General features: G+C 31.0%; 1 protein-coding gene across 1 annotated transcript in view; it reads left to right on the plus strand.

The window, feature by feature from the left end:
* The window catches only part of KrT95D (phosphofurin acidic cluster sorting protein KrT95D), a 287,611-nt gene that overhangs the window by 4,073 nt on the left and 266,894 nt on the right, over positions 1–16,644 (plus strand). Inside the window, exon 2 of the mRNA XM_075292058.1 lies at positions 13,558–14,945. Within this exon, the coding sequence (XP_075148173.1) occupies positions 14,626–14,945 (320 nt within the window). The 5' untranslated portion in view covers positions 13,558–14,625. The remainder of the gene's footprint in view (positions 1–13,557; positions 14,946–16,644) is intronic.

The raw sequence follows: 16,644 nt of genomic DNA on the forward strand, positions 1-16,644 counted from the left end.
AATTGAAAGTTGTGTGGAAATTTTATACACATTTTTTAACTTATACTGGCCAAAACTTCTAACGTTTCTTACCTGTGCCTTTGTAAAGATTTACATACATATGAATTTATACCATGATTCTTGTTCTATATACAGAAGATGCTGACACTTATTCTTACGCGTTTTTTGTATGTCATTCCATATGTAGGCTATGGTTTAACTTTTCCCCATGTTCCAATATTCAAATCGCAAAATTTTCATTTCCACGCTAAATCATGAACTATATTCAATTTGGGAATATAGTTCATAAAGAGAAGACCAACTTGACATTTAAGATAAGGTCAACTTGAACTTGGATTGAAATCCTAGATTATCTCGAATTTGTCGTTAGAAAATAAGCACATTTCTGTAATTTGCAATTCAGAATCTGAAACATGTCGGTATATATTTTTTGTTTATTCCACAACAGTCTCATATGCCAATATTATTATTTCAAATTCTATCGGATTACCCACCGAACCATTAAATGTTCAGTGTCCAATTGAAACAAGCTTTTAAAGTTTGGAAAATGTGTGAAAACCACCCACTCACTCTCAGAATATGACTTTGAACGATTTAAAATGTGTATTTATTTTTATGTTTCACACTTCCTATTTATCTATTAGCTTGCAGTGAAGTAGTATCTTTTGCATCAGAAAATTTCGCCCCAGCTTTAGCATGCAAAAAAAAAACTCCAATAACGACGTCAAAAATTCTCTCAAGTGAGTGCACAACAAATCTAGTTTTTTTTATAGCTAAATAGTAGCTTATTTGAAAGTACAAATGATACGACATCTTTTACTACCATCTCTTCATGCAGAACATTGGGGGCTATTTTGTATCTACCATCTCCACCGGATTCTTACAGTTCATGCCTACCTTACATACAGTTCTAGTGTGTCAAATACAACCTACAAGTAAAATGAGACCAAGAGCAACCACCATTAACAGACTGATGAAAAATAGATACTATAGAGCAACAATGAATGCAAGGTATATGTACAAAATAAATATAGGTGTAGTATTTACATATATACATATAATGGCAAAGAACACGAATAAAATGCACTCAGTAGTGAATTATGCTAAAATGTCATTATATGTGCACCAAATTTTGCAATTGCAAACAATCGAGAGAGCACCAAAAAGAGATACAATTTATTCTGAGCATACAGAAAAAGAGTTCTTTAAGGCTCTCACTGATTTCGCGGTTTTTTTTTTCTAGGTTGAAATATCTACTTCCAGTGTTGCCAGTATTTTCCTGACTCTTGTCTCCAAATCAGGATGCTTTCGTCCCAAAAAATTCCAAATTTAAATTAAAATTCCCCAAAAATTATTTGACAAGAAAGTCAGTAGAGCATCAGCTGCAATAAATAAAGATTTCGTAATACACCTTAAGAAGATAATCTTCTAAATGAAAATAGGTGTTCGGTCACCATGTCTTTTTAAAATTTCTAGATAATCAAGTAATAAAATTGATAGATCAATATGAAAGTATCCCCCTTTATTATTTATATATTTATGGGATATATTTTCCGCATCAGTGATTAACACAGATGAGGAGCAACATTAAGACCCGAGACTTCAAGAAATGTAGAAAAATGTTTCAGCGAAGCTGAGCAAAATTATAAATCAGCACTTGAGCCCCCAAAATAAAATCCTGTGTCTGTTTCAACCTTTCGTATGCATTGGATTAAGGTTTTTTTTCTTCTGGAAAATCTATAGTACGTCTGTGTAATCTGAAACCAAAATTGAAAATCATATTTTGCCCTACAATTCGAAAACCTACAAATTGGAAGATAAATAATATTTACCAGTGATAAGGCCAATATTAGTAAAATATATGTGTAATGTAAAAATATCTATATTGTCCGCCAGAATCAAACAGGGATGGAAAATGCAGTACTATAGTACTTTTTTCAATACTTTTTCACCCTGGTCAGTACCGTAGTACCCCCTCGAATGATTTAATATGTTGAGAAAGTTTAACAAACTTATTTGCTAATAGTCTTTTACAAATTTGGCAAAACAGACAAGTTCATGCGGGAAGAAAATCACGATATTGTAAAAGCCATCGTCCCAAATACGACTTGCTTGAATTTCAATAGTGTTTTAGTCCAAAAAGCACGTGATTCTATGTTACGCTTCCCCACGAACACTATCTAGATAAGAAGTTATCGATCGCGTTCGAAAATAATGCAAAACATTAAATTAATGTCGAAACTTGAGACAAAAGTAATCTTGGTAGATTTGGAGAAAAACTTAACAAAAATTGTTATTTTGCAAAAATAAAGAAAATATTGTCAAAATTTTATTTCTATAAGAAATTTTGTCAAAAATTTATTTCTATAGAAAATTTTGTCCAAATTTTATTTCTATAGAAAATTTTGTCCAAATTTTATTTCTATAGAAAATTTTGTCAAAATTTTATTTCTATAGAAAATTTTGTCAACATTTTATATCTATAGAAAATTTTCTCAACATTTTATTTCTAAAGAAAATTTTCTCAAAATGTTATTTTTATCGAAAATTTTGTCAAAATTTTATTTCTATAGAAAATTTTGTCAAAATTTTATTTCTATAGAAAATTTTGTCAAAATTTTATTTTTATAAAAATTTTTGTCAAAATTTTATTTCTATAGAAAATTTTGTCAAAATTTTATTTCTATAGAAAACTTTGTCAAAATTTTATTTCTATAGAAAATTTTGTCAAAATTTTATTTCTATAGAAAATTTTGTCAAAATTTTATTTCTATAGAAAATTTTGTCAAAATTTTATTTCTATAGAAAATTTCGTCAAAATTTTATTTCTATAGAAAATTTCGTCAAAAATTTATTTTTTTTCCAGAAAAAATTTATGTAGTAGCATAAAGGAGAGCTGTGGCAGCGGCGATTACAATACTACGGTAGTCTTTGTAAGCGAATATAAGATTAAAAAAAAGAAAATATTTAAAATTTAGCAAAATTTGGCAAACAGAATTTTATTTTCTTTAAAATTCAATTTAAGGGAGCTCTTGACAATAATCTTCCAATAGAATTTTTGTTAAAATTTAGTGAAAAGTACTTTTTCGCTCAAAAAAGTACCTTTTTAGTACTTTCTTAAAAATTGTATTTTCCATCCCTGGAATCAAATTGTTTATTTGTAAAGCAATATTTTTATGCGCACTGTATTTTTTAACGTACAAAAACCATTTTGCAAAAAAATAGAAAAAATGTGCTGTTTTTTATCAAACATTCGTACATATTTACACAATTTCTAAATTACCACTAACAAATTAAATATTGTATTATTTTGTACTAAAATTCCACGTGTATAATTTTTGTGCACGTTTCACAAGAAACATTGTCAAATACTATTTTGTCCTTATTAATTTTATTGAAAATAATGTATTTTTATATTTACATAAAAAATAATAATAAATAATAAAAATAAAAAAAATGTAATTAAAATATAAAAAAATATAATTAATAATAAATTACAAAAAAATATAATTTTATTCGGCCAGTCGATATATAAACATCCGATTAATAAAAAAAAAACTTGATATTTCATATAAAGTTCATTATTAAGTTTGTGTTTAAGGTGGGTACCAAGTTCGTTCCCTTCTAAGTTATAGAAGACCAATTTAAAGAGGTTTTTTTTGAAGGAATCAGCTGATTACTATGTTTTCATTGCTGGTTGCTAGGTAGAATTTTGGTTATCAGTTTTGTTTTGCATTCAAAATATATTTCATCAATGACATTCACGTAGATAGTGGGTTTTGGGGTTGCCATCTCCCCTTTCAGTCTATTTCTTCAAACCCATGTATTATTTTTTTATTTTATTTATATTTATTGCAAAAAAATAACCAAGCCTTTAGGCCAATGTAAAATGGTTATAAAAAAACTACAAAAGTTACTTTAAATATAAACAAATTTGACCAAAAATAACATAATAAAAATTATAATAAAAACTAGCAATAATAAATTATAAAAGAGAAGAACAAAGATGAGTAAATTAGAAAAAACAATATATAAATAATTTAAAAAAAATATTTTAGTGATTTAGAAAACAAAGTGAGAACAACTACTAGTAAACAATGGATAGAAAACAAAAACTGACATAAAAAAGAAGTTATTATTACTAAAATATCATTACTACAAAATTTGATTTTTGTTTGTAGCATTGTACGTATTTAAGTTGTATTTTAAATATTTAGTTCTAATAATTAAGCTCTAATAAAAACTTATTAAGTTTATTTTATTTATTTAATTATTCTAATGTTTTTTTATATATTTTTATATTTTTTTTTGTTTTTTTTTTGTAGTTTTTTTTTTATTTTTTTTTTATTTTTTATGTTTTCCAATCTATTTCTTAAGGCTGTTTAATAACAAAAAATGAGGGCATAAGAAGAGAAAGAAACACTTACTATATTCGCATACACCAATTTTTTTTAAATTGTTTAACATTTACCATTTGTTGAACAATGTTTTGATAATCTAAATTGCTCTCTTATGCCTTGTTATATTTAGATTTTTTAAAATATATAAAATATTAATTTTTTTATTTTTATTGTGAATCACAACTTTAAACAGAATTGATAAGAATGAATAACAGCGAAGGAATTACAAATTTATCGCTGAAACTTGAAATTGGTACTTATCTTTGCTTCAGTTTTTACATATCATTCCCATATTAAAATCGATTTCCTTATTTTCACTAGTTAAAGTTGGCAACTCTACACAATTTAGCCCCACCATAAACAACAAGTTTATGTGCTTTCTCGTTCTCTCTACATCATTGCAATATTGGCGCTAAGGTTTATGCCAAATTCTTTTCAATGATTCTGTGCATGCGAAATGAATTTTACTCTCGCTCATTTTTTGTATGTATCCGTCTACTGCACACAAAATAAGGCGTTTATTATTCATAAACAAGTTATGCCACTGATGGGGATTGAGTACATCCGGCGAGAGAAACAAACACTGAGAGAGAGAGCGACGTAATTTTTATTCCAACTCTTGGCAATTGACGCCAATATTGGGGCACGATGCTTAAAAATGAGAAAAATTCTGATGTATAAATTGTATGTGTTGAGAATAGATATTTACAATAGTAGAGCGCAACAGAGCCGAAATAAAACAGCAAGAAAACAGCCCCAAAACCACCCGAACAGAGGAGAGCGTACAAAGTATCTCCCACACATTGGAAAGTTATGTGCGAACACCAAATAAAGCTCCAGTGTGTATTTGTGGCAAACACAACAGTAACGTGTCGGCAAAGGTAGCAATAACGCGCAATAGAGAATTGTAGGTCGCTGCTGCTTTCTTTATGTGACGGGAGGCTACCATTAAATTGGGTACTCTTATTCTTAATATAAGTTTTTGTTATGTTCACAGCCACCTATACCGATAATAATTTTGCGAAAAAAGTATATCTATTATATTCTCAATTAAAATGTGTCGTAAAAATAATTCAATCTTAGTATTACACTGAATGTATAATGGTTGAAAAAGAAAATTTAATTTTGCGTTCATAATAACTAACATACTGTTACTAATGGGGCAAATAATAATTATGTTGAGTGTTTCTTCTTTAAATGTGAATACCTACCTATGTATGTGTTTGTGTGCGCGCGCTTCATAAAGTTACAGTAATGCAAATAATATCTCGGCTCTTGCACCATTTATCCATCCACTAACTCACCCATTATAAATAGGTGCCAAGAGGAAATTTGATACTTGAATAAATTTAGGAAGTGTTGGAAGGAAATTCATGCCACTAATATGAAACTTGTAAAAAATGAGTTGAATAATGTTTTGGGATACTGTCGTATGGGCAACGTGGTGGGTATTTGTGGGTGGTTATGGGGTGACTTGTTACTGAATTTCACAACTCCGCAATTTGGGACAACCTTAAAGTTGCAACAACAATAACATTTTTTTTTGGTCAAAATGTCTTTACAGAACAGAGAATAGTTAAAAAATGGAATGCAAAGTGAATTTTGTGAATAGTGATTTTTTCCTATCTTTTTATTAACCGGCAATTCATAAATATTTCGTGCTCTCTTTGTGTTTTACTTGTTTGTATATTATAGTTACCATAAATACATGAAAGTTGCCATATCAGTTTGTTCCTCATCAAAAATAGGACGTTATCAGTTAAGCTGTCAAAAATTAGGTTAAGCGTTCCGTATTAGGTTTGAGTTTTTTTCGCTTTGTCGAAATTTTGGTAAATCAAGTACTTTGATGCCCCCATTAGTGACGCCTAATCTTGCTACAACCTATATAAAAATGTGAAATAAAATAATAATAACACGGAAAAAATATCGCCAAAATATTTGCAATTAAAAAGTTGATTGAAATTGAATAAAAAATTAAGTGATGCAAATATCTTTTTAATCATAATAAAAAATAGGGTCAGTTATGTTAAGAAAATGATTGAAATATTGTTACGTTTTTAATTAAAATATTATTTACACCATTTAACATTTCAATTAAATAAACAATATTTCCAATAAAGTTGCCAATTAAATAATTGAAGATTTTGTTCGGGAATAATTAGTTTCTATATATCCATCGGTATTTCAATTTTTACTGAAATCCAATTATAATTATAATTGTAAAAATCGAATGAAAGTATAAACTCTTATTAAATTTCAAGACAATTTTAGAGTTTGAAAAAAAAAAATAAATAAATAATAAAGTAGAAATAGTTGATGGCTTATTGTGTAATACGACGGAAATCAATTAAATTTGTATTGAACCAGTTAAAAATTAATTAAAAGTACCAAAGAAATCAATTAATTTTTTAATTAAGCATTTTTTTATTTCTATATTTTTTAATTCTGTCATTGATACTATCATTTTCCTGATTGAAACAATTTCAATTAAAAAATCTATTGTATCAATCATTTTTAAACGCTGTTTTTAACCAAATTAAAAAATGTGAGTTAATAAAATTATGACAAATGTTCACTTTTTTTATCAAATTAATTAATTAGTCCAATTAACATTTAAATTACACAAAGAAATATTTCCAATCAAAAATATAATTGAAAATTATATATGAATATATATTCATTCATTGGCTCATTATATTTATATGAATATATTTATATTCATTGGCTCATTAAGTTTTTATTCGAATCCATGGAAAAACTCAAGGCAGATTTAGTAAGGTAGTTTTAGTATTACAAAAACAAAAATGTCAGTCGCAATATTGAAACTTTGATTGTCAGTCAAATTGAATTAAATTTCTCACTTGTTGAACAATATGTTCAACAAGTTGGAAATTTAAAATAGAGAAAATCTGGAAATGATCGATGTATGCTTCGAAATATGATACGGTCTACAAGAATAATTGAAGTAATTCTTACCATCAATTATGAGGATAATTTATTTCGATACTTTTCTGTCATAAATTTAAAGCAAATTGAAAATTCAAATTTTTTGGTATAAAATAATTTTATTTTGAATTTTTATTTTTATTTGTCACAATTGGCGTAGCTAGCAACATTTTCGTAGGGGGTAAAAGCTACGATGTGTGCTCATTGTGAAGATACCTCAAAAAGAGAAAAAATAAATTCTTATAGATGGGAAGAAACCATAATATTTAATTCAATGATATATTATCATGATATGAAGAAATACTGAATGGTATTTGGTAGGGGGAGATGAAAAACCCATAAAACCCCTTTAGCTACGCCTATGCCATTAAGCAGATACCGACAATCAAAGTTCTGCTCAAATGAAAAAATTGTAATCATCTGATAGCTTGAAACTACCTTCCTAAATATACCTTGGAAAAACTATAACTATAATCGAGAAGTATATCAGAATGTGCTAAATAATATCATTTTTAATTGAATGTTTCTTGATTCATACTTGAAAAGCAACGTGAAGACGAACAAAATAATTAATTGATTCAATTAAAAGATTGAGTTTTACTATCAAAATCAATAAAAACTTAAACGAAAAAATTAACAAACCCCCATTTTCATAAAGTTCCATTAGTGTTCCGTTAACTAACCAGCTTTTAAACCGTATTACGGACGAAGCTGTCAACTTGCCTATACCATATGTCAGTTAAGAACTTAACTGACGAAAGTTTTTCAGTTAAAGTTAACCGAAGAGAAGATATTTGCAATTTAATTTCTGTTAACTGGCAGTTAAAGCTACATGAAAATGGCCGTAAATGTTTAATCAAGTATAATTTTTTATGTCTATAGATATATAATTATATTTAATTCTGTGTTAGCTACATCATTTTCGAGATTGAAGTAATTTCAATTAAAAAATTAATTGCGTCAATTAATTTCGCGATTGAACCGGAAAATAACTTTATTTGTGTACGCATATATATACAGTGAAACCTCTCATAAGTGAACACGCTAAATTTTTTCCACTATTGTAAGGTATCTGTTTTTCAGAATGCGCCAATAGATTGATTTCACTCTCACTCATATATCTTTCATGGGTGCCAAGTCTAATTCTGATGGCTGTTTGAACAATTGTTAAATAAAATTATCATCTTCTATCAGTTGATCACATTTATTAGCCTAATGACATGCTACATTTTTTATACAAATAATGTCAATTTTTGTCGCTGAAATTTTATTAAATTCTTGGGAGCATACTCGTATTCAATTTAAAACAAAATTGTGGCATCCTTACAGGTAAGTCCTCCTTAATTTCACACACATCCCATAGAAATGACAGTGTTTGCTTATAGCTCTCGTATATTTTACATAAAATCCCCCACTTGTCGTCGTTAACTCGTATTCATTCTCGTCATTATTTCGTTTTCCATTGATTTGCGAGCGAGAGACTTAGGACAAGCGGCTGGCGACTAACATTTAGTACTACTGTCGTGGCAAGCACAAACAGCAGCAACACAACGACTGCGGCGGCACGCCCTTGTAATAGTACAACATCTCATCGTTTACAGCAAAAGTAATGCAGTAGTGCGATGAGTATTCATTGTTCTGTGTTTTTTGTTTTCAACGTATTTGTGTGAGTGAGAGTGTAAATGTCTGTTTGTTTTCAATTATTAGCAATTTTTTTCAACTGAATAAATAAATGATACTAACAACAAACGAAGCAAAAAAAACAGAGATCAACCATCACAAAACATTGACAAAGTTGAACAAATGTTTTTCGCAAAAAAAAAAAGAAATGTGCAAAAGATTTGAAAGATGTGATAAATATTGAAAATATTATTTTGTTTCCTCGCCTTTGCCAAAATTTAGAGACACATACATACTATATGCTTTCCTATGAAACAAAAGAAATTTAATGTTTCGTTTCTTGCACATACGTTTTCGGTAAACAAAACACTTAGACAAAAATTTGAGAAAAAATAAAATACGAATGTTGCCATATCGCTAGAAAAAAAACATGAGACAAATCTAAAAATATTGACCCTCCTTAATAAATGCCTTAACTTCAACTCGGTTAGTTAGTAAATGAGTTCAGTAAAACCCGGGCAATAAATATAACAGTGAATGGAAGTTATTTTGCAAACATTTCTTTTCAATCCATTCTGTTTTACCTTCGATGAAGTTTTTTTGGAATAAGTCTTAGAAAATACGATGTTTGGCTGTTGTAAGTGAAAAATAAAATATTGGACAATAATATGTCGCAATTAAATAAATAAATATGAAAATAAAGTTAAAAATTTCAGCTCAATGGGGATTTGAGTGACATTTGGCCTTATCACCTATATGGAAATTCTTTCGAGAAGGTTTTACAAATTTAGAAAAAAATATTTTTTATCCCCGTCCAAACGCAAAATTTCATTAAAATTGAGCCAACGAAAATTTCATTAAAATTGAGCCAACGAAATTTTCGAAAATTCGCCATAATATTCGTTATATTTACGAATTTGTTTCGCTGGCTCAATTTTAATGGCACATCTCCTAACGATATTAATTGGTCCAATTATTTTTAATTTAGAATTGAAAGTTTCCATAAATGATAGTATCATTCGCCAACGTAAATTAATAAAACTAATTGATCCAATTTACAATTATTTGATATAACTGTTTTGTTTTATTAAAAAAAAAAAATGTTGAATCAATTCTGATTCAATCACGAAATTAATTGATGCAATTAATTTTTTTTAATTGGAATTGCTTCAATCACGAAAAATCAACCACAGATATATTAGAAATAAAAACAAGTATATTCCGTAAGTTCGACCAGGCCAAGTCTTATGTACCTCTACCATAGATTGCGTAGAAACGTCTACTAAAGACTGTCATCCACAATCGAATTACCTTGGTTGCGGTAACACTTGTCGATGGCAAGGTATCTTAACCCTTATACTAACATACGTTGGGGTCATTTGATGACCCAAATCGTATTTTTCAACACCGCATATCTTACTGTTCGAATATAATTAACAATTTCTATCACTCAGTGCATTAATTGGTGACATATGCTGAATTCATGCTGAGTAGTAAGAACTTTTAATTATAATCCAACAGTAAGAAATTCGGTGATAAAAATTCGACCTAATACCCAACGTAGTATAAGGTTTAAAACTTCTTAACACCATCTTCAAAATTGATAGTCCATGCGGGGTATATATTAAACAAAAAAAAGGCCGATTAAATACATATATAATTCAGTTTGACAAAATTTTCCATAGAAATAAAATTTTGACAAAATTTTCTATAGAAATCAAATTTTGACAAAATTTTCTATAGAAATACAATTTTGACAAAATTTTCTATAGAAATATATTTTGATCAAATTTTCTATGGAAATAAAAAATGTCTATAGAAATAAAATTTCGACAAAATTTTCTATAGAAATAAAATTTTGACAAAAATTTTCTGTAGTAATAACATTTTGACAAAATTTTCTATAGAAATAAAATTTTGGTAGATTATTTTTGGCGATATGGACCAATGTTTGTGTGATTGGCGATCGGCTATATATAACTATAGACCGATATGGACCAATTTTTACATGGGTGTTAGCTGCCATATACTAGCGCAATGTTCCAAATTTCAACCGACTGGGATGAATTTTGCTCCTCCAGGAGGTTCCAGAGGTCAATTCTGGGGATCGATTTATATGAGGGCTATATATAATTATTGACCGATATGGACCAGTTTTTGCATGGTTGTTAGAGATCATATACTAACACCACGTGCCAAATTTCAACCGGATCGGATGAATTTTGCTCTTCCAAGAGGCTCCGGAGGTCAAATCTGGGGATCGGTTTATAAGGGGGCTATATATAATTATGGACCGATATGGACCAATTTTTGCATGGTTGTTGGAGGACATATACTAACACAACGTGCCACATTTCAACCGGATCGGATGAATTTTGCTCCTCCAAGAGACTCCGGAGGTCAAATCTGGGGATCGGCTTATATGGGGGCTATATATAACTATGGACCGATATGGACCAAATTTTGCATGGTTGTTAGAGACCATATACCAACACCATGTACCAATTTTCAGCCGGATCGGATGATATTTGCTTCTCTTAGAGGATCCACAAGCTAAATCATGGGATCGGTTTATATGGGGCCATATATAATTATGGGCCGATATGGACCAATTTTTGCATGTGTGTTAGATACCACATTCTAACGACATGTACCAAATTTCACCCAGATCGGATGAAACATGCTTCTCTTAGAGGCTCCGAGAGCCAAATCTGGGGATCGGTTTATATGAGGGCTATATATAATTATTGACCGATATGGACCAATTTTTGCATGGTTATTAGATACCACATTTTAACGACACATATCAAATTTCAGCCATATCGTATGAAAAATGCTTCTCTTAGAGGCTCCGCAAGTCAAATCTGGGGGTCAGTTTATATGGGGGCTATACTTAAAAGTGGACCGATATGGCCCATTTGCAATACCATCCGACCTACATCAATAACAACTACTTGTGCCAAGTCGATAGCTTGTGTCGTTCGGAAGTTAGCGTGATTTCAACAGACGGACGGACAGACGTGCTTACATCGACTCAGAATTTCATCACGATCCAGAATATATACTTTGTGGGGTCTTAGATGTGTTACAAACGGAATGACAAAGTTAATATACCCCCACCATATGGTAGAAGTTATAAAAACTACATGATTAACAAAATGATTTTTAAACACTATTAAGTGTTTTTTGATTGGTTCAATTAAAAATGTAATTGACTTTGACAGCAAACCTCAATTATTTTTTTTATTGAGACTATCAATTATTTGTTGTATTTTTATTTGTTTTTTAATTATTTTAGAAGACGTAATTTTCTTGCAATTTTTTGACTTTTTTCTGTGGATTTGAGACAAATGAATAATTGAATTGAATAGAAACTACATATTTCCAAACATTATTTTCACTAATATTTTAAAAAAAAAATGTAATTATTAACATTACTTGTATCAGTTAATTTTCTAATAGGAACTAAAGGGTGATACGGTCAAAATTTGGTCAAGGGAAAACGCGTGTAAATCGGTGAAATCGTTTATTTATAAAAATCAAATTAAATTTCTTTTTCAAGTTCAATTAGTATAAAATTCAAGAAAAATATTCAGTTAGGCTTTCGCTTTTCCAAATCCGAATTGCCATCAGATTTTGTACAGCCACCTTGTCCACCTTCTTCGCCGCAGAAAGCCAGTTTGCCTTGAACTGCTGCTCGTCCTTAGCAGTTTTTTTGGTCTTCTTTAAGTTCCGCTTGACAAAAGCCCAGCTGGCGGAGCTCTGGCGTGTTGGGCTGCTTTTCAAGCCACAGGTACAGATGGCTTGCCAAACCAGATATTTCTTTGCTAACTTTGACAGTTTTATGTGCTTGAAAATATCTGCTACCTTTCCCCTTCCTTTTGCCGTATAAAACTCCTGTCCCGGAAGCTGCTTGTAGTCGGCTTTGACGTAGGTTTCGTCGTCCATTACCACGCAGTCAAACTTCGTCAGCATCGTCGTGTACAGCCTCCGGGATCGCGCTTTGGCCGTCGTATTTTGTTTATCATCGCGATTTGGAGTCACTACCTTCTTGTAAGTCGATAGTCCGGCTCGTTTTTTGGCTCGATGCACGGTTGTAGACGATACACCCAGCTTATTTGCGGCATCTCGGAGAGAGAGGTTAGGGTTTCGCTTGAAACTACCGGCAACTCTCTTTGTCGTCTCAGCGGCTTCCGGTTTTCCGGCATTTTGACAGCTGAAGAGTGAATTCCAAAATCAAAATAGGAGCAACATTCTACACACACAGACCTTCAAAATGAGGGGCGTTCAGGTTTTAAATGCAAAATTGAAAGAAATACGTCAAGTTTATATTGACCAAATTTTGACCGTATCACCCTTTACTTGGAAATATTTGTATATTTGTAGAATAAACCAGGAATTCAAGAATAAATCACTATATTTGCGAGTTAAACAAAAAAAGTACGCCCTCCTCTTGGTTCAACATGTGTTGAAAAAGTTTATGGGTTAAATTTGATACAAATTTAAATTCACATGGAAATTTTCCACAATCTTTTTTTGTTACATGGTGTAGTCTATACCTATAAAAAAATATTTTTTTATTCTATTTCAGATTCGAACAACAACAAAAATGGAATATTTTGGTTAAATAGTGTCTATATATCCTACACAAATTGGTGACAAGAAAAAGAAATTGTCTTCCAATTAAAAAAATACAAAATACAAAACAAAAATATATTCATATCTATATAGAGAGCTTTTAGCGAATGAATGATATAAATATATAAAAAAGAGTGATGTGCAAAAAACATAGAAATTAACAAAAAGTATCAACAACAATACATAATATAATAAAATTTGTTTAAATACCCATCTCAAAATGTTTGTGAAATATGAAATAACCAAACAAAGGCAGCAGCAACAACATAGGCGACAAAACCAACAACAGCAACAACAATGTCTGTATATTTTGTGAAAATCGTCAATCTCTTGTATGAAGAACAACTAAACCTCCGAAAGACCCATCTAGAATGTGTGTGTATGTGAGTGTTGAGCAGAACGAACATAAATATTTTGAAGAGAAGAGTGTATCTGAAAAGTACAAATTGCAATCGCTTTTGTTATATTTTTGATACTCAGAGCGCGCGCATCATAATAATCATTGCCACCATCATTATCATCATCTCACCGTATCACCGTATTAATAACAACAACAACTATAACAAAAACAAGTGTTGTTAAAGAGCGCCATTGTCATCGTCGTCTTTAACTCGCCTTTGTGTATTGAACATCTCTTTTATAGTAAACATAAAAAAGAAACAGAAGTCGTTATCGTCGTCACCTTCGTCGTGCTCCTCTTTGAACACCCACTTCCTTTGGCAGCTAAAGGAACGCATCCCATGTTTAGTTGTCGTTGCCGTTGACGTCTTCGTCGTAATTGTGTTTTCCTTCAATCGTCAGTTGTGTCGTGTCGTGTGTGCTTATATTCAACAAGGTTCATCGGTATTATTAACATCGTGCAGACAATTATTCTTGTTGATTCAGTTTATCCTCTCGCGTTTACAAATAAACCTACACTGTGTTTTATATACAAACAGAAATAATAATAATAATAACAAGGGGAAAATACCAAAACAAACCCCAGTGAATAAGAAGAGCAGTAGCTGCTAAAACCGCACAAATGAAAATGGTTGATAAATCATCAAAATTGGATAAATATAGTGTCAATATGAATGCCTCTACATCAGCCGCAGCCGCTGGTATTGGCGGTGGCGGTATGGTCGGCAGTGGATCTGGGGTAGTCGGTATCGGTAATAGCGGCTCTAATATCACCGGTTATTATTATCATGCTATGCAGCAGCAGCAACAGCATCAGTATCAGAGTAGTAGCAGTAGTAGCCATCAACAACAACATCATCATCAGAACGGTCAAAAACCAGTTCCAATGAAGTTATTTGCTGCTTGGGAAGTTGATCGTACACCACCGAATTGTATACCGAGGTAAGTTCTACAAAGTTTGTTTATTATTATTGTATTTTTCATATCATCGCCAATTCGTGTTGAAAAGAAAACATTGGAAAAAAGTAGACCATAAAAACAATAAAATCTTTATCAACGACAATAAATTAAAATAAAATGTATACAAATATATTTTAAACCCTTCTCGGTACAAAGAAAATACCAACAGATATAGAAGGGAATAACTATTTATAGCTGACTTTTAAGAGAATATCAATGTGCTTTAAAGGATTATTCGAAGCTGGTTGTGTTTTTGGTGAATCATATATGAAGTGAAATATGTTTTCAGAAAACAAATAATAGCCATACCTCAGAAAAAAAATGTGTGTGAAGATAAATTCGAATTTGAAATTTGCAGCAAAAACTTAGCCGAGACACAAACCAATACCACAAATATTTTTCAAATTCGAATTTAGGATTTCAAATTCGAATTTGGATTTTTAGTATTTGGCTTATTATTTAAAAACTAAGCCGCGTGCGATATAGAGAGTAGGCTCATTGGAAAGGGCTTGAGCTCAGCTTTCATAATCACAAAAGTCTTCATTAGAAAAGTATTTGTGAAAAGCGAAAATTTGAAAACAAAATTTTCAACAAATTTTTAAAACGGGCCGACTGTGCCAAAACTAATCCGCGTGCGATATAGAGACTAGGATCATTGGAAAGGGCTTGAGCTCAGCTTTCATACCCACGAAAGTCTTCATTAGAAAAGTATTTGTGAAAAACGCAAATTTGAAAATGCTTTTTCAACAAATTTTTACAACGGAGCCCACTGTGCCAAAACTAAGCCGCGTGCGATATAGAGACTAGGCTCATTGGAAAGGGCTTGAGCTCAGCTTTCATAATCACAAAAGTCTTCATTAGAAAAGTATTTGTGAAAAGCGAAAATTTGAAAACAAAATTTTCAACAAATTTTTACAACGGGCCCACTGTGCCAAAACTAAGCCGCGTGCGATATAGAGACTAGGCTCATTGGAAAGGGCTTGAGCTCAGCTTTCATACCCACGAAAGTCTTCATTAGAAAAGTATTTGTGAAAAACGCAAATTTGAAAATGCTTTTTCAACAAATTTTTACAACGGAGCCCACTGTGCCAAAACTAAGCCGCGTGCGATATAGAGACTAGGCTCATTGGAAAGGGCTTGAGCTCAGCTTTCATAATCACAAAAGTCTTCATTAGAAAAGTATTTGTGAAAAGCGAAAATTTGAAAACAAAATTTTCATCAAATTTTTACAACGGGTCCACTGTGCCAAAACTAAGCCGCGTGCGATATAGAGACTAGGCTCATTAAAAAGGGCTTGAGCTCAGCTTTCATAATCACAAAAGTCTTCATTAGAAAAGTATTTGTGAAAAGCGAAAATTTGAAAACAAAATTTTCAACAAATTTTTAAAACGGGCCGACTGTGCCAAAACTAAGCCGCGTGCGATATAGAGACTAGGATCATTGGAAAGGGCTTGAGCTCAGCTTTCATACCCACGAAAGTCTTCATTAGAAAAGTATTTGTGAAAAACGCAAATTTGAAAATGCTTTTTCAACAAATTTTTACAACGGAGCCCACTGTGCCAAAACTAAGCCGCGTGCGATATAGAGACTAGGCTCATTGGAAAGGGCTTGAGCTCAGCTTTCATAATCACAAAAGTCTTCATTAGAAAAGTATTTGTGAAAAGCGAAAATTTGAAAACAA

The sequence above is a fragment of the Haematobia irritans genome, chromosome 1 (assembly GCF_050003625.1).
Source record: "Haematobia irritans isolate KBUSLIRL chromosome 1, ASM5000362v1, whole genome shotgun sequence".
Lineage (NCBI taxonomy): Eukaryota > Metazoa > Arthropoda > Insecta > Diptera > Muscidae > Haematobia > Haematobia irritans.